Consider the following 26,864-nt stretch of genomic DNA (forward strand, 5'->3'; position numbering starts at 1 on the left):
CCGAGTGGTTCCACCCCCTATGTTAAGGGTCAAGTCAGTGTCTTGAACTTCACTCACTGCCAACAAAGCCTTGTAAGGATTCTTCACGGACTTAACGACAATTTCCATCAGGATATTGTCATTTTGTGCCATAAATATTCAGTCCGACATTGAACTCGGTGGAGCAATTCATGACAAACAAGATATGTGAATTGCACTGTATATCGGCCCTGAACGTACCGCTAGGTTTCGGGTTGATAGTTTCACTCATCTACATGGAAGTTGCCAGCTCTGTTTTAGAAGCAAGCCCCTCTATCGATCGAGATCAGTAAATCTAATGGACTTTGTTTCTGCTGTGATTTCCCTATCCCGTCTACAGTTTATAGAAACAAGACGTTCTAATGGGAAAATGTCCCAATATATACACTGGCTTAAGCCAATTTAAATAGAATATGTAGTAGAGGAAGAAACCCAACCTATCCCAATTGGTCAGTGCAAGACGATTCAATATTCATTGACAAGTTAACACTTTTTTTTCTTGAAATGGTATACGATATGACACAGGTTTTTGATACATTACAATATCAATATCTACTAATTAACATACGTTGACCACATCAGATATGATATAAACATAGATAAGGTCTGGTTCTGGTGTATTGATATGGACGGAGGTTAGTAGTATACATTGTCTTGATCAGGCAAAATTTATATAGATAGTGGTTTAAACATTAAATGGGGGTCTATGTGTCCTACTGAGGCACACGGTGCTGAAACAAAGTGGTGGTATTACAGTGTTATAACGACTCTCATTTTAACCATACATTCTGAAATTTAGGTAGCAAGAACGCTTGCTTGTGTATTCTTGTTTCATATATCAAAATTGTAACTGTATTTGTTTTATCTATGAAGCCTTTGCCATCATACGATATCAGCAATTGTTGATTTCACTCCAAAATACGTACACTGAAATCGTGATATTGGGAACAAGCCTTTTGTTACCGAAGAGTTGGGAAGCAGGTATGTCACTATCAAGAAAAGGAACATTCACAATAAAAGTGATAATTATACACTTATCATGCTACTATGTGGTAATATGTTTCTATTTTTTATACTATAGACTCCTGATTTAGAATAACCTAACAGAACATATTGGCATCCCCTTGGTCCTTTCTACTGAAATGGAAAACACACAAAATACAATAGACTGTGACTAGGGCGGAAGTAGGGCTAAACCAATCAATATATATCACGGAACGGTTGATACTATAGCAACGATGAAAACAAAACATTTTCATTTTCAATGGTGTTGTCACTTGAAATATGCCTCATTGTCATATAACCAAATACAGCATGATGCAACAGTGAAACGCTAGAGGAACAATGGTCCGGTAAAAGAGTTATTGATTACAAGTTCAAATCTTTGCTACGTCGCTTCTGTAGATAAAAGTCAATATACATGACATGAAGAGCCGGAAGCCCAGGGATGTCGAGCATGACTTTCTCTGTAGCAAATACATCACTAGATGGAAACTGTCGAAGTTTGTATGGGCCACGTTTGGAATCTTACGTAATGTTCGGTCTGAGAGATCACAGACATGTACTTTTTACTACTGACATGAGGATTAGCAGACAGTCATTCACATTCGATATAGTTCTTTATGTAATAAATATGATGTCATAAAACCAAGTCTCTTGAAGACCCAGAAGGCATTTTAAAACGTGTTGTGTTTCATCCACATTTATAAGCGTGTAAATATCGCAAATATGTAAACACTGATACACACTGCAGCTGTAACATCTGATAAATCCGTGTCTCAGAGAGTATATAAAAGGCTTTAAAACCTTCTCATATGGCCAATTATATATATACCTTGGCTTTGCTCGATCTCAAATTTTATAAAAGGCTTTGAAACATTCTCATATGGCCGATGATATAAACCTTAGTTTGGCTCCATCTTAAATTTTATAAAAGGCTTTGAAACATTCTCATTTGGCCGATGATATAAACCTTAGCTTGGCTCCATCTTAAATTTTATAAAAGGCTTTGAAACATTCTCATATGGCCGATAATATGTACAGTACCATGGTTTAGCTCGATCTGTTAATCTCAGGTAAAATGCCTCAAAACATAACAATAAATAAAGTATTTTATCCTATTGTCTCAGGCAGAACAATGGACCGTTCAGGAAACTTGATACAAATTTTAAAAAATGTACAGTTGATAAAATTATAAACTTTGGGGCCATTAACCTGTGTCATATGAGATGTAAAACTTAACGTTGGTCACATGACCATAAACTGAGACAAAACAATTAGACTTAATGAATAAATATAATTCAATGATTCTACTGTATGATATATAATTACGTGTATTATATCTTAATCCAATAATCAAACATTCTACATCCATAAACCATTCGCCATATGGGGTGTCGGAAATGTGATTACTGCTACAGAAAATAACTTTGATATGATATAAATATTAATGCTCATTGAAAGTAATTAGTTACAATTCTGAATAAATGGTAAAAGAGGTTGAATGAAATTTTGATTGGTGCACAAGCACACCAATGAAGTGCCGCCATTCTGCTGACGTCATTACCATGTGGCACCACGTGAACCGTAAGGAACGACGACTGTGGGTAGAGATTGCAGTGTGAACATTGGATAAGCTAGAGAATCCCTTTGTTGTGGTCACGTCCGTCACCGACCGATAGACCTCATCAATGTTCTGTTGTCATTTCCATATAAATACAAGGGGATATTTGCTCTCAGGACCAATTTCTTTTCTGTGACGAAATCAGATTATGGATAATGGAATATCAGCTACCAGTAATTGGCTGAACTATTTTAAGGCTCCGTGTCCAATAGATCCGAACACAACACAAGACAAGGAAAATATCGTGTCGGAATCCGGTCTGACACGACTACTTATAGTGTTTCATACAGATCACTGAGGCATTTGCATGTAGTTGTCGGGGTTTTTTTTTGGTTTTTTGTTTTTTGTTTTTTTCCAAGTCCACCAGTATTTCTGGACTTGAAACTGAATCATTATCCAACGAAAGGTTCTAAGTTTCTCAACTGATAGCTGTTGGCCATTGCCCCACTTTCTATCTGTGTGAATAATAGCTATCTACGGAGGCATGTATGGAATTACTCATCGCTGGGCGTTATTCCCCGCTGTCAATCAGCGACATTTTACATACAATAGATCACTCATTCGAATAAAGACATACAAATGAACATGTAGAGTTTTAATATAGAAATTGGTTGGCTAAGTTCGATGTCCGTCCGCTTTCGTTGCATAACGTACAGTGCATATATGATAACACTACCACAGTTAGTCCTGATAGTATGCCCTGTCGTCCATCAACATTTTTATTGATTGAATGCGATATTAATCATCGTGAACCCATGTACACGTCTTCAAAGTCGAAAGAGAACAATCATTAAATCTGTTATCTATGCCCGCAATATCTCGGCAGATTCCGTGATGGGTCGGATTCAATCCGAGACTTGACGGAATTAGCCGAGATGTTGTAATTGATCTTTGCACTTTCCTCTGTGCCCATGTTACCGATCTTATTGGGACATACATTAAACTTTCATTAATGTGATGGACACTTACAAGTCTTTGTAATGGACCCCTGGATACATAGTTTGATAGGTGACGTCTCTACCAGCACGCGCGGCGACAGATCGACTTAACACATGTAATTACTGTACACCAATGAGGTTCCGAAGGAGCTTCTCGGCCCGAGTTAGCTATAGTCGATTGCACTACCTTCTCCTCATAACAGCGTCTGGTTTTAATGTACAATAATGTGTAATTGTTGTGCTCAAGGTCATGATTTTTTCTCGTTGTCATGCCATGCCTTTGTGCTGGTGCCGTATCTCAGCGGTGTTTGTCGTGTGTCTTCCTGTGCCGTTGTAATCAAGCGCCTACATGACCTACAGCTTGGCCTTCTGGGAAATACGTATCGATACACAATGAAAGTGGTTTGAAACTTTTATTTGACAAGCTATTTATTAATTTATCGAGAGCTTTATTTCTGGAAGAGATATTTAAACAATTGTAGAAGCTATTTACCAGGACTGTGTCATTATCATCGCTGATGGATAAACCAATACCAACACGGTATTAACAGCAAAGGTACCACGCCTCCGGTATCCTGTATGATCGTCCACTGTGATTAATTATTGTATCATAGATGATAATATCAATATACATTGTTGTAGCTTGATATCATCTTATTGCGAGAAAAAAATCCAACAGAGCTAAAATAACCGGCCAGAATATAAAAAAAGCAGAACTCCATAATCCTTGATAGTGGTTGTAGAAAAATGTAGCCTAACAAACCATGTTGTCGACAGTTTGACTTCATATAAATCCTTATATAAGACAAAGTGGAAATGCTATCAGTAATAACACTTCTGATAAAGCGTCGATGATTAGAAGGCGTCGAAATGCGGACACTGATAATGGAAATAGTTAGAACACATTCTTAGCTAATATAAGCGGATGCTTATTAATCGAATATATTTATAGAAAAAAAACTGCTTTTCCTGAAACATCGGTAAAACAGATGCCGATAATCGAATATCCGAAAACATTGACAGAACGAAACCTGTTTTTCCTAACACATCGGTAAAAAAGATGCCGATAATCTGAACACATTGATAGAATGAATCCTGTTTTCCTAACACGTCGGTAAAACAGATGCCGATAGTCCGACCACATTGATTGAACGAAACCTGCTTTTCCAACCCACCGGTAAAATAGATGTCGATAATCCGAACACATCAACAGTTTTTTTTAAGTTATCCGGTTATAAGGTTTCAATGAAATGTATTCGGTCATGATAGTACACGAAGGATGAATCATTACCTTTCGAAGGGTTAAAAGCCGTAATGATATATCTTTATAAGGCGGAAGTTATTCCATGTCGACCTGCTTTTAACTTTTATGCAACGGAAGACCGTGCATAATATACAGTATACGTTTGCATGTAAAAGGCATGGCGCCTTCATTCCTTCACAATTTTATATACATGCAGTAATAGACATGTACATGGCCCACACGTTTGGTCTACTAGCAGGCCTTGGCAATACCCGTTAGTTCATATCACATCACTTTAATTTGATCAATTTAAAACGAAAATTCCTTTTAAGATGTAGGCACTCAAGAGAAGTAGAAAGTCAAATGAGACTGTGTGTGTTTGTTTCTCATCATGGACCAATATTCAATTACACTGTCTTGTGTTATTACGCCTGTGAAATGAAATAGCACTTCTAAAAGCATTCCTCCTCGAAGGTTGACAAATGTATTACATCTATGGAACTATTGGCTGGTTACGTGTGCATCATCAATCCACCAATCAAAGATGGAGCCGGGTTGTAAATTACACAACGCTTTCGGAGTTCTCCATATCTGCCGGAAGTTCTTTTCGTATGCATCATTGCATGCTTATTTATGGCGAAATTTTAAATCATAAACTCATTCGAAGCATTGCAAACAGATGTATCTTTTAGCGGAACGTTCACGTTGACTCGAAAACAAGAATAAAACCGCGTTCCCGTAAATTTTCGCCTGCCATCACAAACATGCATGACAGGGAAATAGACATAGCGTACGGAAACATAATTTGACAGCGAAAAATCGCGTACACTCATTTCATATTTATTTAGATATATACATTCTAACTTTTAAATGACTAGGTAATAATTCACAATACATCAAATAACATCCGTAAACATTATGCGAAACATTTTGTTCCTAAACAGAAATTGCGAACAGTGACTTAATGATGTAAATAAAAAGTGATTAGCTCATTGTAAATACATACAAAATGTATATAACTGTGAAGAGATGCTGGTTGCCATTGCTATTTAGATCTACAGTAAAACTCGGATAAATCGAAGTCGACAGGACTAAGTAGAATATTCGACTTATCCAGTGTTCGACTTAACCGTGTTTCTATGTGCGGATATCGGCAATGACATGACTGACCTCGGAATGTATCAACTGTCTACCGTATATGTATTTACGAATGAATACAAATGTTTTACATTTTATACCATAATTACTTTTTAATGAAATTAAGATAGATGCAGAAAATACAATGAAAAATACGTCGTGTTATAAACACAAATCATGTAGCACACGTGAATAGGCATGCGCACTCACACACATACAATACATGTTCTGAATTCGATTGATACAAAACTGACCGACATTGTACTCACAGTTATACACCAAGGATTTTAAGGACCTGTTGAGTCTACTATAAAAACTACGACTTAGAAACATGCAGGATATTTCATCAATAGATGGGGATACGAAAGGTGAAGGCCGCAGCAAATTCACTCAAACATAACTGGTCACGAGGTTTTGCAAGGAATAGACTAATTTTAAGATCGGTATTCTTGGTCTTAAAATTAAAAAAAAAAATTATGAAGTAGGCCTTACTCATGACTGGAAATTACATGTCACGTACGTGATACACAGTTTTTTTATCTGTTTGTATCAGCGCAGTGTTTATCGCTTACTTTTTTCTGGTGATATGTCGATGTCATGTGACTAAAAAGAGTAAACAAAACACTACAGATTTACGGTTAGAAAAATATTTTGATAATTAATGATTTAGAGATTAAACCTTCCCCTATGCTCCCTGACCCCTTCCCGCCTCGACCCCTCCTCCACCACTCTGTGACCCCCAATTCGGCCCCTAATCCGCCCTTGCGTTTCCCTTTCCCTATCATTCCTTGCCTATGCTACCTACATGTTGTTTTTTTTATAAATGTCTCCATATGCATCAGTTTTCTTAGCTAATGAACTAATTAAATATCGCGACGTCACAGTCAAACGTTTTACAGATCAGCTGATCTGCCTCCCACAAATATTATCCAAACATGTCTTGCGAGACTCGTAGTCGATGAGTAGCTGAAGTAATGATCACTGGAACTCGAATAATATTTACAGTCTGTGAAAGCTTTTAAATAAGTTCACCTCACCATTCCCTGAAGTAATGGACGACTTTGCCAGAGACGAGCATGCGCTAATTACCCTGGGGCACGAGACAACCGCGTAATCGTCTCATCCTCCGTATAACTTCCGGAATCTCAAATGTCTTCTGTCATTTAAAATTACGACCCGTGCATATGACGAGCGATCGTGGGTTTTAATGTTCACGCTGCACCACACGCACTTTTTTTTATGGGAAACAGAATATATATAACTTGGCTGCATTCGATATGACGTAATGATGTCTTATAGCTTTTCTAGTGACGTAATACATGTTACGGCTCAGTTGACATGGATAATCAATATTGAGTTTAACTCGGATGAAAAGTGTTCCCATTCGATCGATAGAGATGGCCGTTTGAGTCAGGCGATCGAATGGGGCTTGGAGGAGAGTAAATCTGTGAGCATGCGACAGTGTATCCCTCTACCGATTAATTTAGAATGCAAACTATTGAGTTTAACTATAAAAAGTGATTAGTCATCTTCGCCAGCCAGGATACTGTTAATATCGTATGCTTTCTGTGGGTTTTACGACAAGATTAGTGACTTTTGTCTTTCCTTTTTATTGAATGTTTGTGTTTTTACCATCTGGTCCATACCTTACATTGTAAATACGGTTGATGACGGTGTCAAAAGTTCACGACATGCGGTCAACCTGCAATGTGTTGCCAGTATGCTCAAACACTATAGCAACATAGCCTTTAAGCAGAGGCTTAAGCTTTCGAGTTTTATAAGGGACAGCTACTGAGATGGCAGAACATATATAAGGTGTAGAATATATGGCTTATAAATAAACATTGTGGTGTCCATGTTTTCGGGTATTTTTATCCAAAACTGTAAATTAACAAGCTTGCAAGCGTAGGGTATCGCTTTCACCCAGGCAACCAGAGTCTGATGCCGTGATCGAACGTGAAGAGATCTGGGGTCACCTGTGCGACCCTGTGTTTTTTTCTTGTGTATTCCGGTTTCTTCACACAATACGACCCGGGCCCGCACGTCCTTCCATCCGGACCTACAAGAGTAATTAATATAAGTTTATAGCTTTTCATAAATGTTGTGAAATAATCAAAGTTTTAATTGAAGTTGACCTATAACGCATTGACTTTCCATTTCGTCACATCAATGAAACAAAATTATCCGGTTTGTCATGAGTTACCAAATGTTTTCTATTGTGCACTTTCTGTAACATTCATGTACGCATGTGCAAATGTGCATTGAATTAAAGTTAAATTGACACAAAGACTTATAGAGAGAGAATTTTTCTTCAACAACACAATAAAAACATAATTGCACTTAACAATGATATAAACATTTTTCGTAGTCTTAAGCTTGAAATTGTTCGTACAGAAACTTCAATTAAAAACTTGTATAAGCATGATTACATATCACATTTTTTAATCAAACCTAACGCGACTTAGGATTTTGTCAGTTTACCGATAAAAAGGAATACGAATCCCGGCTTGCTTTATTTTGATGAGAAAATCACGGATAAGCTGTTGTAAGATAAATAGAAAACATGGCCAGTGTCGTAAATACAAGGCTTATTTTGTAGTACAGGAATTGTCTTTTGCAATTCACAGGAAAATTGTCGATGGTGAGTTATCTTCGTCTTTCCGTCCCGAGACAAAAATAAACATTTGCATTGTACGATACTAATGATATACTCTCTATCTAGACTGTGAATTCAGTCACGTGACTTATCTAGGCCTAAATTTAAACTTGTCCATGTTTTTTTGGGGGGGGGGGGGGGGGGGGGGGGGGGGGATCGAATCGTATATAAAGGTTTTAGTAGTTCGCTATTGTTGTGGTAACTTGTCACTGAATGGCAGCAGATGTTTCCTAGAAGTTCGCTATCGAAGACGCATTTAGTTCGCTTTAATAAATTTCCGTAAACAGTTTTCTATTTCTCGTCATGCGAAAGGTCAATGGATCCTGCGGTTCTTATTTTGAGGGACCACTGCCTATTGTGCAGTTTACTATGAGTGGTAAATTAGGGCGGTTTCGAACCTTTGACCTTGAATGGTTTTACGTCATTAGACTAAGCACTGCCACTACCAAACTTCGCTTTATGTTTAACCCGGCCATACAGTCGCCATCAAATCTCAACTAGGGACGACTGTTGACAAACACGAAGACATATCGCATATGGTCATCATCAAAATGTCTGTCGCACAGTATTGTCTAGGCATTAGTGATCTACAACCTGTATAGATTACAAAGTAAATACATCGTCTGTGTCTTTTATACGCTATCATCAGAACGTTTCTATGGTGGCCGTTCAGCAAACCTCGCAATCTCGCACAAAGCGAGGTAGCGAGAACACGATGCGAAGGAGCGAGATTAGCTTTCTTTCCTCCTTGATAGGTAGTTCTTTCTACTCTCCGCTAGATGTCGATTCGAAAACTAGCGGAGAGAAATGGTACTAGGGCAGATCATCCAGTCTATGTTTCCTCGCCGTCGCGTTCTCGTTTCCTCACGGTCGTAGCCTCACTAACTCCCTCTCATAAGGTCGGGAAGTGTTATTACAGGATGGCCCTAACCGGCTACCATGTGTTCTACGCTCTGTTAGATCTGGGTATGAGGTCAGTGTGTAAATTAGTTACGATATTACCAAATTATTATCAAACTCACGGCTCTGATTTATGAAGAATAATAAGATGATGTGAGCGCGTGGAATGCTCTTTTCACAGATAAGCAATTACCGAAACATTAATTATTTTATTGGTTTCGTTAATAAGTCACTTTGTAATTTAAAGTTTCCGCGTACAACCTCCTCTTTTGCTAGCACATATTATCAGGTCACTTAAAAAGAGAAAATAAAGTTTTAATGTATGTAATATAAAATAAACAAGCATTACGCTGAAGTATCGATGAAAGCAATACTGAGAGACAGAAAAATGCTTTCATGTTGATTTCACAATCAATTAATTATATTACATGATATGAGTTCCATTTTATTCGTGTATTCTGAAAGCAGAGGAAACAGATTCCCTTAAACACAGTGTTTACATGGGAGACGATTTTTCAACTGAAAACAGAATGAAAAAAATCGTAGAGAAAAGTAATGTAGAGCAGACTTCTTAAACATTAAACAAGTTTACTGAAGGCAAAATAGATGTAAGCCTGTCGACTGCCCGCAGAGATTTCAAGCCAGGGACCATGTGTCACACGGCTAATGGGTGACGGTAGACAGATTCACCACCGGAACTCTGGTGTTTAAATGTCAAAGAGCATAATAAAAATACAAATTACATTTCTCAGCAAAGAAATAAATTGTTTAAGTCGAAATATCATGTCGAAACACATTCCCCCTTTCCAGCAAACAAAGGCAGTTATGTCATTTACAAGAAGGAAGCATGGACAAAATCTTCTAGATTAGATGATTATATAGAAAATATCTGATAGTGTGTTTATAAAGCGGATCAAAATACCAATGATACAACAAACGTGTGGCTGATAGATGCTTCATGTTATATTAAGTAAAGTGAAATCCTGTTATACAACAAAAACGTAGCTGTCGTGGTGTATAATATTAAGCGGAGTAAAATCACGTTATACAACAAATGCGTACTGTGGGTGTGTCGTGTTATATTAAGCGGAATGAAATTACATCTACTATCGGTGTGTCATGTTATATTAAGCGGAGTGAAATTACGTCATACAACAAATGCGTACTGCTACAGTGTCGTATTGTAAGAACAGATTAAGCGGAGTTACTATCTGTTAAACAACAAATGTGAAGTTGTTGCGGTGTCATGTTATATTAAGCGGAGTGAAAGTCTCTTATACCACAAATGTGAACCTGTCGCGGTGTCATATTTAGTGTGGTGAAAAGGATTGCTGGGTTGTGTTGTATAACGCAGATAGGAATTCATGTCGAATGTTATAATAATTTGAGACGGATTGCTTCACTGACCATTCACTGAATGATTAAAATCCATATTCTATACCACGCTGTGGTACCATTGCCTTATTTTATTTTGGTTCCAAGTTGTATTCCCTCCTCCCCCTTGCAATTATATCAGCATTGTAATAGAATGATGAATACCAAATTTAGACTTAATACATCTTTTTACACAGTACACTCCCCTAAAAAAAGACAAAAACAAAACAAAATCCATACTCCAAATAAATCGGACTTATTTGGATTTCGGTTCGTACCTGTATATGATAAGCATAATTTGTATGTACCTCGTTTGGATGACTAAAAAGTCACAGAGCACTAACAACTCATACAGAAAGGTGTGAGTGACTAAATCGGATTCTCGCATGTCTCCAGTTCCCAGATATGACAGTCACGCTAGTGAAAGGTCATCGTCTCGCACTTTGCAGGTAAAACTGGAAGGACAACAGCCAATCAAACATAATGATCTGTTAAACGTGTAGCATCTCTGATAACGATTCCTCGAGGATCTTTGAAATCCAATTTGTAAGTAATTAGTCGTGTCCAAATAATATTATGATCGAGGAATCGTCGTCACGTGACTTTATAATCATTTTATCCATGCGGAATCCGATACAAAAAACATTTCATCATTTACAACGTCCACAGCCTCTAAAATCGTGTTCAAATAATGTCGTTTTACGCAGCAGTTATTTGGCTTTCCCACCTGATAATCTGGTGGTGATAATGGCGGTCATGTTTAGTTGACAATACATGTTGTGTACGTCTTTTTATTTCACGTTAGTTTTAGTTTTACATGTTAGTTATTCAAATTAATTAATAACCAATGAAATATGACCCAGACCAAAGTATTCTGTTTCCATTGCAGAAATCACAATGGACAACAGGCTAAATTAATCCAATGTGATGAGACCTCAAGCTAACACCATAATTTCAGTACATGTATTTAGTATAAAGATATAGACATAGAAACAATGAATAGTACCTGTTTTGATATTGTTTTTACGTCACATTAACAAAACAATTAAGGCCAAATAGCTCGGACGCTTTTACATTATAGTGCCATCACACTGAAATGTCACACCTGGAAACAAAGTGACATCTGACCCGGTCATATTATACTGACAAAGGCAAACCCGTCGGAGATCAATATCAAGGATAATCGGAAACCCGCGAGACTCTTCTCTGTCGGTTTAGCATTGTCGGAAACCATGCAGCAAGGCTCTGCTCTTTCGTTTGACACAAACAACAGAACAGTGTCTCTTGGGTTTAAACGACAGAATAGAGTCTGGTGAGTTTAAACAACAGAACAGAGTCTCGTGAGTTTAAACAACAGAACAGAGCCTCGTGGGTTTACACGACAGAACAGAGTCTCGTGGGTTAAAACAACAGAACAGAGTCTCGTAGGTTTAAACAACAGAACAGAATCTCGTGGGTTTACACGACAGAAGTGAGTCTCGTGGGTTTAAATGAACGTCTAGTAAAGAATTCCTGTTATCAATTTTTTTAACTAGAAGTGTAAGTACTTACTACAGAGTCAAACCTGTGTAAATATCACTGGTTATTTATCTTAAAGTACATACAACGTAATAGATGCAATACTGACAGTGTACTATATACTACTTACTACACATGAATACAAGCTGACTAGACACGTGTCTCACGCTCACGCTATCTGCTAGTTATAATCTGATACTACAAATGGATACATAGTAAAAGAATGAGCTAACAAGAAAACAGAGAATTTCTGTATACCAAATATGCATGTCGTCATGGAAATGTGAGGAAATCAATATATATTTTTATCTATGTGATAGTAGCACTTTAAAATTGATTTAAGAAGCACATTTTCTCGTCCATAACACAGGATGGTTCTTATCATTAGGTCTATGACATCATAAAACACATATCTGCTGCAGGCAGACGACAAATGTCATCAACACACGAAACTTTTTTTTTTCAGTTGCGATGCAATTTTTAGATTTTCTTTCTTTCTTTCTTTTTAGCTATTTGCATTTCATTCCTAGCAGGCAAAACGCCCCGAAGTTAGTCTTTTGTATTTTAAGGTCACATTTTAATGATAAGTTTCGTATCTATGCACTCTGATTAAAATATATTTGCTGGAATGTATTCAATCAAACTGTTTCAAATAAAACCTGTTTATACAACCACCCATTGTTGTTGGATGTTTGGTGTGTATTAGTTGTTGGATGTTGGGGAGTATTAGTTGTTGGATGTTTGGTGAGTATTAGTTGTTGGATGTTTGGTGTGTATTAGTTGTTGGATGTTTGGCGTGTATTAGTTGTTGGATGTTTGGCGTGTATTAGTTGTTGGATGTTTGGCGTGTATTAGTTGTTGGATGTTTGGTTTGTATTAGTTGTTGGATGTGTGATGTGTATTAGTTGTTGGATGTTTGGTGTGTATTAGTTGTTGGATGTTTGGTGTGTATTAGTTGTTGGATGTTTGGTGTGTATTAGTTGTTGGATGTTTGGTGTGTATTAGTTGTTGGATGTTTGGTGTGTATTAGTTGTTGGATGTTTGGTGTGTATTAGTTGTTGGATGTTTGGTGTGTATTAGTTGTTGGATGTTTGGTGTGTATTAGTTGTTGGATGTTTGGCGTGTATTATTTGTTGGATGTTTGGCGTGTATTAGTTGTTGGATGTTTGGCGTGTATTAGTTGTTGGATGTTGGGGAGTATTAGTTGTTGGATGTTTGGTGAGTATTAGTTGTTGGATGTTTGGTGTGTATTAGTTGTTGGATGTTTGGCGTGTATTAGTTGTTGGATGTTTGGCGTGTATTAGTTGTTGGATGTTTGGCGTGTATTAGTTGTTGGATGTTTGGTTTGTATTAGTTGTTGGATGTGTGATGTGTATTAGTTGTTGGATGTTTGGTGTGTATTAGTTGTTGGATGTTTGGTGTGTATTAGTTGTTGGATGTTTGGTGTGTATTAGTTGTTGGATGTTTTGCGTGTATTAGTTGTTGGATGTTTGGTGTGTATTAGTTGTTGGATATTTGGTGTGTATCAGTTGTTGGATGTTTGGTGTGTATTAGTTGTTGGATATTTGGTATGTATTAGTTATTGAATGTTGAATAACATTTATTAATTATGGTTTAAAAAAATAAACCTAAAAACGATCAATAATATAAGGGCATCTACTTTGGTTTCATATAAAATACAATCCATCAATACAGGATACCGAAGCTAAATACGTCTTATGTTTCCTTGTCCTTGTCCAAATGCGTGGATATCGATCATACAGATTATGGGGATGAAATAAGAAGAAAATCAAACATCCGGTCATTAGGAGAAAATGGAGAGTGATTATACAGTGAATAGGACAGCGATTACTGTCGGGCATTATAAAATACATTCATTAATACAGCTTCTACGGAGTCGTATACACTACTTTAGCTTCCGGTCTATCTCCGGTTCCTAATACAATACATACACTATACTACACTAATTCTAATGAAGTAAAACAGGTGAGATGTTGGAGTAGTAAGGGACATACAGTTATATCCGTGCCGTATTGGCGGCCACACATGGATACTAGTATTGTTTGTTGTTGTGTGTAATGGCAGTTCCAAAGATCAGAGGCGAAATCGCCTGCAGACAATTACAAGTGTTGATATAGGTGCCATGATTAGTGTATGTATGTAAACACAGATCTGCAATTCCTGCAAAGCAAAATTGGTCAAGGTCATTTGTTGAAAGTCGGTACGGCTTCCTGGCGGAAGTATATTATTTCAGCGTACGGGTTGATGTTATCATTAGGGTAGAACCAAGCTCATCGTCATCGTTGACAGATACGACTTGTCAGCAACATCTACCTTGGGCATCATTAATTATTTTGCCGTTCTCTGTGGGATTATCTTGACTAGTCAACACGACGAAGTCCACCCAATCATATCATTGGGCTTCACCTGTCACATATTGATGCTGATGTGTTTTTTGTCTGAATAGCATGCAGGTGACGTTCATTGTCAGTGCCCAGCGTTGTAGTATACCGGATCTATATACAGCGATCTGTCCACAACTGACGGAATTATCAATACGTTCCATCTGAGAAATCGGCCGACAGTGATACTTCAGCTTATAAAAATCGAGTATGTGTTTGGTCTGCGTGGTAAAGAAATAATTAAGTTGGTATAAAAGTGGAAATGGATTGCTTGATAATCTGTCACAACGACGACACGTTTCAACAATAACCAGACACGCCAGTATTGGATAAGACAGATCCAACACTATCAATATACGTTTTCTTATTGAAGGTACAAAATGTCGGTCCTGGTGCTCGATCGTGATGCACTGTTGTCTAGTTAAAGATAACCACCTTCCAATATGTTCATCTACCCGTGTGTTTACCATGTTTCAGCATTTAGTGCACACGTACAACGTATTAGTCAGAGACAAGCACATAATGGTGACTGGTAGTCATTGTACTGATGGCTGCTATGAATCCTCTGTGGGTACATGTAATGAAAAGGATCTACCACTTCATCGCCTGTGATTTGAAATATTTATGATCTTCATACTAGTTACCTGTCTCCTGTCATTGTTGTCGATTTGACTTCTATAACAATATGTATTGTAATTGTATGGATATAGTGTAGCGCCAAATTAAATGTTCTGTCTGATTTTCAGGATACCCTTGTTCTAGGGGATGGGACGTACCCGAAGTGGGACAGATAGATGAAAAAGTGAAAATCTAGCCATCATGCGTCCCGCTGTGTATGCAAGTGTGGTGCGGAACCGGAAACAGAATGCGCGACGGATACGCCTGCGCGCGCCACAATTCTCTTTACGACGAGTGATGGTGATGGTGTTTGTAGGTGGAGCCTTATTCATACCTGGATTAATTCTTACAATTCTAGGCGTGGAAAATGAAGGGGACACAGAGAAAGATACACCCGAAAAAAAAGTGTGAGTAACTTTTTCGTTATGGTAAACACAGAACTTGGTACATCTATTGAACTGTATTAGTATTATAAAGTACAGCGAGTATACGTTTAATTCAGATGTCTCCTCTCTATGTTTCCTTTGCAGCATTCTTATTATATGTGGTAATATTTGACATCGGCTCAATTTCTTTCATATTGATGCATATCTCGAAATCATTCAGTTTATTGGATATCACTTGTTTACGATAAATATAGCAGAATACCGATTGTTACGAGTGCAGTGCAAACGCACCGTTATTCTAATGGCAGTTTGGGACCAAAAATGCCTTATAAACTTATAAACAAGATTTGTGGTCTTATGCACACCTGCCAAAACCGCAAAAATCACCCGCCCTCAAAAACAATCAGTTACACGGTATTTAGATATACTTGTGTTGTAACATGTTCCTACAGTGCGGCCCAAGGTATTGCTGGAGACACTTACATAATTGATTTGTATTGATGTCCTCTTGTTTTTATACGAAGTAATTACGCTCCCACACACACACAAAAATATATGTCCTTTCACAGTCGCCGCAAATATTACTGACTACCAATTAATATCTGTAAACTTGACAATTCCACCCGTCGGATATTACAATATGAAATGGTATATGTTTGCCAATTTCGATAAGAGCTATGTCAACATTGCGTTCACTCATCAGGTGATTCCGCTGCTTCAAAAAGGAAGCACGTGGGCACACCGGAAATACATATAATAAAGGGAGTCGAGTCGATCAATATATATTCCGGAATTTTCTGACGATTTTGTTTCTAACGTGAACAGTTCTTTTCCATATCCATTATAATTTTATGTTTCAACACCAACGGTATGAGTATTCAGCGATGCAGTAAAATATTCAATAAACTGTATATATTGTAAACATGTGGGTAAAATATTCTTTATCCTGATATGATAAACTTCATAATGTGAAACAAAATTTTGAATCTTTTAATAAAATATAGTTCGATATCATGCAAAAATAAAAATTAATGACGATAATAAGAATAGAATATGTTTTATCTTAATAATATGTTTCTCACAATACAGCCGTAAATCGTTCCGTTGTATAGACGTGTCTGTGCCAGTATCGGTGGATGTTCCACGTAAATTACTTGGTTGTGGTAGATTTTACGTTTCCAGAGCTCGTTTAAGTCTCCCCTCACTTTAGAATCTCGTTGTGGAACAAAATTATTTGTACAAGAACGATATTATATACATTTAATCGGCAGGATAAAATAATCGTACTTTGAAGCAGCATGGGAAAAACTGCAAAATTACTTGCAATGTTAATACAATATGAGAAAGATTGCTGGAGTGCTTGAAGTAATGGTTGAAGTCACGCAAAGTCTAAAACTGTCTTTAAAAAGAAATCAAATGCCTTCCACGCAACAAGCTACTGCCGTATCAATTACTCAATTTAACCATGTTTTCTTTGTTTTTGTTTTTTGTTTTTTTGATTTTGTTGGGTTTTTTTTTCGATTTAGAGATTGAGTATAATTTGCGACAACTGTCCAATATGCAAGATATAAGGTTTCATGTTTCCGTTCGCACATGCGCATAATTCAGTTCCGCCGACGCAGTAAGCATTCCCGAAGAGCACAATATAGGATATGTTACATATATTGCATCCCTTGACATTTACGTGGAATTGGATTTTAATGAAAACATTGTTGTTATAACAAACTACTCTCCCTCCCCCTGGACAACTTCACGCAGGATATTAGAAACGTGATACGCTTAAACGTTATACAGCTGTCTGCTATCTCGACAAAGTGTATCGACTACTTTGGCAGTAAATCTGACGGTATTACTTAGAATACGGTGTTATGGATCAATAATGCGTAAACATCCCATTCAATATTTGTGTATTTATGATCGCCGTCACTTCTGTCATATCAATTAGGTATACAATGTTTGGGTATGACTTGTTTTATTTCGCGATGCCACACCGTACACACCTATGATTCCTAACCAGACGAGGGTGTTCGTAAGTTCATCATTGATTTTGTATCCATTGCACTTGATGTTTCACATGATATAGCGACGAAATACTTCTAGCCTGTCGTGGTTTCTTGTGTTGACGCGATGCTGGTCTCCGCGTATTTGGCAATGTCCAATGGCAACAACCTGTATCCCTCGTGTCGTATGCCGATATGGCTTCTTACAATGTGGATGGAACAGCACTTGCTGTTCGCCCCTGTGAGGAAGGCTTTGGGTTCTGTCCCCTGGCCGAGACATACCAGAGTCTTTAAAAATGGTAGTTGCAACTCCTGCTTAGCGCTCAGCATACAAGGAGTGGGACGACTGGTTCGCCCGTTGTTAGTATAATGTGACTGTGTGGGGTGTCCTGATGGGTGTCTTCGGCAGTATGCTTCAGTGAGGTAGCACTATAAATCGGCAAAAGTTCCGGCCTATCACAAGGAGACTTAACACGAACATACCGCAGCCTCCAAAGACACACATACACACTCACCACACGCATGCATGTCGCACGCACGGGGAGGCCGTCCTAAATGACCTTAGCTGTTAATAGGACGTTAAACAAAATAAACCAAACCAAACTAAACCAAAACTTGCTGTTGATCCTGAAATTAAATGGCGGATCCGAATTCTCCATCACAATGCATTTGAAAATACCAACTTTAAGGCTGAAGGATACGGATTCTTTAATCCATTCAATTCTTGAAAAAACCCGTGGCAATACAATAGGGAAAGTGTTGTTTGATTGCTGCCAGATCTTTGATTTGTGGTTTTCAGTCCACAACATGGATGTTGTTCTGATAAGACGACATCCTATTCGCCGGTCAACATCAGGGTTTGACAGTATTACGGGGCTAATTTCAACAGGTTTGCATTAGTTAATGGTTACTATACAAGGCGCCCTGGTCTGGACACGAACCATCAGGTCCTTCACCGGCTTAACTTCTTGATAAACCGGACCGTTTAGCATTCTCTGCTGACTAAATGGGACATAGTTCTAAACAAGGGGCACGGGATACAAACTAATTCTACCGGCGTGTTGATAAATATAAGGGCGAATTTGTAAATATTTCTCCGTTTATGAATTTAGTGTGCAAAAAGGAATTTTCTCGCACAAGATGTCCTAAGTAAACGTCATGTCCAGTGGAACCCGTTCGCAAATTAATGAACTACATGAGATAGTTCCAACCAGATGTGCACTCAATGTCTTCAATGCATTCGATTGGCTGCTTCAAGTAGCCTTGACTGGAGATGACCTTGGCGTCTATAGGTGCAATAATGGTTTCCAACGTCCATGGTTACCATGCGTTTATCACTTTATTGACGAGTTTCATCAATATTTCTTACCTTAAGGAAATCCCTTACCTTACGAAAAAAAACTTAACTTAAGGAAAACGCTAAACTTAAAGAAACCCTTAATTAAGGAAAAACCCTTAATCAAAAATGTTCCAAAGGAAAGCGTTACAGAATTAAAGGAAGGCTCCTTAGCTAAGATGTTTGCCTTAAATGCTGTTCCAATTTCATATCGATATTTTAAGTTAAGGTAATTAAGTTGATGAAACCGGAGTCGGGTTGATAATGGTGTCTGTTTATCTTATACACAAATAGTTTTTGTTTAACCCATTTCTGACTTCCGTTTTGAATTTCCACACGCTAATAGATAACATGTCGACAAGGCCAATCTAATGGATAGCATGTCGACAGTGGTTACCAGTGTGGTAGATTTTAGAGATAACACTTCCCTGTCCATAGGAAATCACAGTTACTAGGACCCTGACCAATATCTTCCTTGTGGGGTATCTGCCGATCGCAGCAATGACCTTTTGAACATGTTCTACTGCTGATGCATTACCGATTTTTCGGTAGAATGCCTCATTCGACAATCACCGATTGTCTTCCTGAATATTATCTTTCCTAATCTTCTGCTGAAACTAACAGCATAGAATACCGACATTCAAGTTAAAGTAACTAACTCAAAACGAACTCAAAATCGATGACACGAGGGCGGCTGAACCATTGAAGAAGTACAAGGACCATATGTCGGTTGGTTGCTTTGATCACAATAAAATCTATCAAAAATCTTGTAACTCCCCTTTCTCTAGATAATGTATCTTCACGCGAGGTTTGTATGATATGTGTAGTATTGAAACATGTCTGGGTGGGGGTAGCGGGATTCAGTTGTCATTTTCTAACCAAATTAGAGAGAATCATTAGCTTTGTCGTTTTCAGCGTTGTGTATATAAAAATGGAGTCTTCCAAATGCTGCATTATTGAAATTAAATGGGATCGGACAGGATTCGGGCCATTATAGAGAAACGAGATGTTTTATACGATGAGAAATGTTTGTTTGGTCAACCTCTGATTGTGGCGTAGTCTAATATGGATGTATCAAGGATGATGTAATGGGCATCTCGATAACCTGATATATTACCATAGTGTTGAAATTCAATTATCCATTGTTTCTGACGAAGAAATGCGCGTGTTTACTACAGGCTATGTTGTCTGTTAGATTTGAGTTACTAAGACCCGAAATCACCATCTTATGTTCAGTGACTAGTTGTAGTATATTCTCGATGCATGCTGTAGCTATATTGGGGATTGAATAAAATGAACTTGAAGTATAATCCCATATGGTACATTTCTGATTTTAAATACAACTTGCACATAAAGAACTGTCGTGTCTCTAGTTTCGTTTCCAATGCAAACAAGCAATGTCTTAACATTATGTAATCCTGGGGGATATGTAAAAATTCCGATAATGTCATCGACATAGAAGTTCCTTTTATCATCTTACGTGTATGAGGACACATACTGGCACGTGCGAATACTCAAGTGAGAAGTTTATTGGATTCTAGACTGAAATATTCATGAACGCGTACATGTGTTTAATCCATTGGGTATTATTATGAAACATTATATATGGGTTGGTTAGTAGGTATGTATGTATACATTCTATGTGTGACGTCTCGGTGAATACGCTCTGTTACCTTCTTATTACCTTCAAGGTCAAAGACTGAAATGACAACATAAAATCCGGCGTGATCAATATAAACATGTTCGCATACCACTGAGAATAAACTCCCTTAACAATTTATCGTGTTGCTTATAAGCACCAAGATCTGATGTTGATGTAGACATTGTGGAATATTTAATCATTAAATGAATTTCGTGGGACGTTATATCTGTCCATTTACCAGTACGTCCGTTTAGTATGGACGTAACATCCGTCCATTTACCAGTGCTTCCGTTTAGTATGGACGCAACATCCGTTCATTTACCAGTACGTCCGTTTAGTATGGACGCAACATCCGTTCATTTACCAGTACGTCCGTATAGCATGGACGCAACATCTGTCCATTTACCAGTGCGTCCGTGGAGCATGGACGTAACATCCGTTCATTTACCAGTACGTCAGTATAGCATGGACGCAACATGTCCATTTACCAGTACGTCCGTTTAGTATGTACGTAACATCTGTCCATTTGCCAGTGCGTCCGTATAGCATGGACGCAACATCTGTCCATTTTCCAGTACGCCCGTGGAGCATGGACGCAACATCCGTCCATTTACCAGTACGTCCGTTTAGTATGGACGTAACATCCGTCCATTTACCAGTGCGTCCGCGTAGTATGGACGTAACATCCGTCCATTTACCAGTATGTCCGTGGAGTATGGACGTTACATCCGTCCATTTACCAGTATGTCCGTGGAGTATGGACGTAACATCCGTCCATTTACCAGTACGTCCGTTTAGTATGGACGTAACATCCGTCCATTTACCAGTACGTCGGTTTAGTATGGACGCAACATCCGTCCATTTACCAGCACGTCCGTTTAGTATGGACGCAACATCTGTCCATTTACCTGTTCGCCCGTGGAGTTTGGACGTAACATCCGTCCATTTACCAGTACGTCCGTTTAGTATGGACGTAACATCCGTCCATTTACCAGTACGCCCGTGGAGTTTGGACGTAACATCCGTCCATTTACCAGTACGTCCGTTTAGTATGTACGCAACATCTGTCCATTTACCAGTACGTCCGTTTAGTATGGACGCAACATCTGTCCATTTACCAGTATGTCCGTGGAGTATGGACGTAACATCCATCCATTTACCAGTACGTCCGTTTAGTATGGACGCAACATCCGTCCATTTACCAGTACGTCCGTTTAGTATGGACGCAACATCTGTCCATTTACCAGTACGCCCGTGGAGTATGGACGTAACATCCGTCGATTTAACAGTACGTCGTTATTGGCTAGGTAAAACGCTTTGATTAAGGTTCTAAACCGAAATATCAACCTAGCTAATCGGATATATATCGCCGGCCTGTCGATGTAAACTTAATCGTGATCAGGTGGAAAGTTAATGGTTGTTATGTGATTGAGGATTCATTCTTCCACAGTGTCATCAGTTTTATCTTAACCCCTCTTTGGGAACTCAGCCTGATTGCGACGTCAAAATTGAGGTATTAAAGGCCGTTTAAAATTACTGTAATCATACTCCTGTCAGTCCTGTCACAACGTAAATAACTTAATCACAGATAGGATAATTAAAAGTTAATGGAAAAACAAAGACGTCACAAACTGCATCATCGCAGGGAGAAAATGACTTGTTGACGTTTCCATGCCTGCATATTGGCGTCTCCGAATCAACAGCAATGTGACCCATATTGATCCGCACGACTACTGCTCAAATTTTGAGATCCCACGAAAGGACTGGCCCCAAATTCAATTCATACCGTGAAGTCGCTCAGCCTAAGTTGATTGATCAGCTAATATTAACTGAAACCTGACTGAGATGTTGGCTTGTGTAGGTGTCGACATGGATTTCCTAGCGGAATCAACACTCACACACTTGTAGGCTCTGTAGTGACTGGCCGACGATTGGTATCAATTCCCAGCTACAGCCCGGTAGGCATAGTGGCGAGAGAGACAACATTTTAAATTGAATAATTGGATTGGATATGAAAGATAATGTAATATCAGGCCTCGGAGATCTTGTTAGCCCTGGAATATATATATTTTACACAGACGCTAGATAGAAAATGCACAGCATCTATCTGTAAGTGTTACTGTTTCAGAGTTTCCCCATTCAGACTGTATGGCATCAGGGTTCCCATGCGTCGATACGGGATCTTTGATCAAATAATCCCTAATACACAGAAATGACAAAAGTTTTTTTTTCATGTTTCGAAGACGAAAACATGAAACATGTAAGCCTTCGTCGTTAAAAGGAACCTTGTAATCTTTTTATGTATATATATATAAGCGTACGTTTTTTTTCATGATGGAAAAACAAAAAACAAAATGACTATGTCTGCAGCTTTTATTGTTGATCATACTTTCATCATGTGTGTAATATTCTCATAAAAATGTCGTATCTCAGTATTTCTTTTTCTCCTTATATCTGTCATGGTTTGTTATTGACTGTGTAGCATTTGTTATCTATATTTGGTAAAAATCGCCATATAGACACTGGAACATCATACATTGGAATATATGTAATGTAATTTCTACCACAATAGATGAGTGTTATTTATAACTCCCAGGACTTGTATGAACCACATTTATGTCTTTTGGTTGGTTTACTCAGTAACCTTTGACCGGGACTATCTTTTTAATCACGTGGTTTAATGTGTTTGAAACTTGAAGGCCGATTCACTGGGTCGCGAAAATGATAACACCAAAAAGTAGTTCGAAACTTTTCTTTTGTTTCATGTGTAATAAATTGTTATATTTCCACATGTTTCTGAAATTGACAGTGTTGCATATTAATTAGCAGCATTTCAATTCAGGTCATATCCTTACGCCCCATTTGATATTGTGGGGAAAACATATTAACACAAAACAGGTCAATTCCTCCTCGGAATAGTTTTTTTTTATTGTAGTAGAAGCAGGTCGCATAAACTCGTGGTTATCTGTTGAAAATGCATGCAGCGGCTTTTTAGCCAGTTATACATAAATAGAGGTTACCCAACGAGGGGTACGGGCATTCTTTTTACTAGATACTTTTCAAAAGTTGTAAACACGAGCTTTTACTCAATAGCCACTGCATGTTTTTCAGAGATAATAAAGCCGAATTGCAGGAAACTCTCCCCGCTACACTTTAATTATCGCCATGACAACATTCTCCCGGAACATTTTGACTATCACCATGGTAACTCTATATAATATATTATGATATCGTCTTCCATTACATCCCATTAAGTAGAAATGGGCCCTCAATCTTCCGTAATGTACACCTCGTATAGCAATCACTGTTCATACATGTGACGTACGAATGCAAAACATTATTTGTCATTGTTTTCTTGGCATTTTAATCACTAAGTGCTCAAAAGACCGAAATGTGCCTGGTAGAAACATGTATAATTCAGTGATAACAGAATTTTGTTCTCGTGGCGAATAAAATACTGGCACAGAATTTTCAGTTTAATACCTGTCACCTCATTAGATTCTACAGTAAATTAAAACCAAATTAAAACAAATAAACTAAAACCTTCAAACTTAACAAGTAACTAAAACCTTTAAACTTAACAAGTAACTAAAACCTTCAAACTAAACAAGTAACTAAAACCTTTAAACTTAACAAGTAACTAAAACCTTTAAACTGAACAAGTAACTAAAACCTTCAAACTTAACAAGTAACTAAAACCTTCAAACTTAACAAGTAACTAAAACCTTCAAACTTAACAAGTAACTAAAACCTTTAAACTCAACAAGTAAACTAAAACCTTCAAACTCAACAAGTAACTAAAACCTTCAAACTTAACAAGTAACTAAAACCTTCAAACTTAACAAGTAACTAAAACCTTTAAACTAAACAAGTAACTAAAACCTTTAAAATAAACAAGTAACTAAAACCTTTAAACTTAACAAGTAAACTAAAACCTTCAAACTTAACAAGTAACTAAAACCTTTAAACTCAACAAGTAACTAAAACCTTCAAACTCAACAAGTAACTAAAACCTTTAAACTCAACAAGTAAACTAAAACCTTCAAACTCAACAAGTAACTAAAACCTTAAAAATAAACAAGTGAACTAAAACCTTAAAAATAAACAAGTAAACTAAAACCTTAAAAATAAACAAGTAAACTAAAACCTTTAAACTAAACAAGTAAACTAAAACCTTCAAACTAAACAAGTAACTAAAACCTTCAAACTTAACAAGTAACTAAAACCTTTAAACTAAACAAGTAACTAAAACCTTTAAAATAAACAAGTAAACTAAAACCTTCAAACTTAACAAGTAAACTAAAACCTTTAAAATAACAAGTAACTAAACCTTTAAAATAAACAAGTAAACTAAAACCTTTAAACTAAACAAGTAAACTAAACCTTCAAAATAAAACATAAACTAACACCGTCAAACTTAACAAGTAAACTAAAACCTTCAAACTAACAAGTACTAAAACCTTAAAACTTACAGGAAACTAAAACCTTCAAACTTAAACAAGTAAACTAAAACCTTAAAAATAAAGGCAGTAAACTAAACTCTTCAAACTTAACAAGTAAACTAAAACTTCAAAATAAACAAGTAACTAAAACCTCAAACTTAACAAGTACACTAAAACCTTAAAATGAAACAAGTAACTAAAACCTTAAAACTTAAACAAGTAAACTTAAAACCTTAAAAATGAAACAAGTAACTAAACCTTAAAAATAGACAAGTAAAACTAAAAACCTTGAAAAAGAAACAAGTAAACTAAAACCTTCAAACTTAACAAGTAACTAAAACCTTTGAAAGAAACAAGTAACTAAAACCTTTAAACTTAACAAGTAACTAAAACCTTTAAAATAAACAAGTAACTAAAACCTTTGAAATAAACAAGTAACTAAAACCTTTAAAATAAACAAGTAACTAAAACCTTTGAAATAAACAAGTAACTAAAACCTTTAAACTTAACAAGTAACTAAAACCTTTAAACTAAACAAGTAACTAAAACCTTTGAAATAAACAAGTAACTAAAACCTTTAAACTAAACAAGTAACTAAAACCTTTAAACTAAACAAGTAAACTAAAACTTTTAAACTAAACAAGTAAATTTAAACTTTTAAACTGAACAAGTAACTAAAACCTTTAAACTAAACAAGTAACTAAAACCTTTAAAATAAACAAGTAACTAAAACCTTTAAAATAAACAAGTAACTAAAACCTTTAAACTGAACAAGTAACTAAAACCTTTAAGCTAAACAAGTCAATTAAAACTTAAAACTAAACAAGTAAACTAAAAATTTAAACTAAACAAATAAATGTAAACCTTTAAACAAAACAAGTAAACGTAAACCTTTAAACTAAACTAACACCTGTAAACTAAAACCTGTAAACTTAAACCTGTAATTAATACCAGAAACTCAAACTAGTAAAATAAAACCCATCAACTAAAACTTATCAACTGAAACTTGTAACGGGCAGTGACCAAATGTGTTCAAACTAATTGCATTCATTACTGTTAAATGTTAACTTTGATGTACACGAAAATGTGAGTCAATTGGAACTAAATCCAATCTATTTCATTGTGTTTTATACATTAATACTTTAATTCATTTCATTTATTCATTTATTTTGTTCATATCACCAGCGGAACTGGTCATAAAATTGTTATCTGTGTCAAAATGTCTACCTTATATTTCAACCTTAAATGACAAAGAATGTTATCAATTGGTAAGGACGACTGGCGCGTTTGATAAGGACACGCTGTTCTTATCAAGGACATATCTTTATCAGGCTTTTTACTTCCGTTGCGTCATAGATCCCATTAGGTGTTTAATGAATCGTATTTTTATCTAGAAACATTTGTACCATCGCTTTCCTTTTCGCAATTAAATGGCATTGTAAACACGGAAAGACATCACACACACGTGTTGGTGATGGGAACTCTGTATACACGTAATGACATCACACATACGTGTTGGTGTTTGGAACTCTGTATACACGTAATGACATCACACACACGTGTTGGTGATGGGAACTCTGTATACACGTAATGACATCACACACACGTGTTGGTGATGGGAACCCTGAATA

At 37.0% G+C, this 26,864-nt stretch overlaps 1 protein-coding gene across 1 annotated transcript in view; it reads left to right on the plus strand.

Moving 5' to 3' along the window:
- LOC117334618 overlaps positions 1-26,864 on the plus strand; it is a 73,511-nt gene that overhangs the window by 24,437 nt on the left and 22,210 nt on the right. Inside the window, exon 2 of the mRNA XM_033894323.1 lies at positions 15,556-15,834. Within this exon, the coding sequence (XP_033750214.1) occupies positions 15,629-15,834 (206 nt within the window). The 5' untranslated portion in view covers positions 15,556-15,628. The remainder of the gene's footprint in view (positions 1-15,555; positions 15,835-26,864) is intronic.

This window comes from Pecten maximus, chromosome 1 (genome assembly GCF_902652985.1).
Source record: "Pecten maximus chromosome 1, xPecMax1.1, whole genome shotgun sequence".
Classification (NCBI taxonomy): domain Eukaryota; kingdom Metazoa; phylum Mollusca; class Bivalvia; order Pectinida; family Pectinidae; genus Pecten; species Pecten maximus.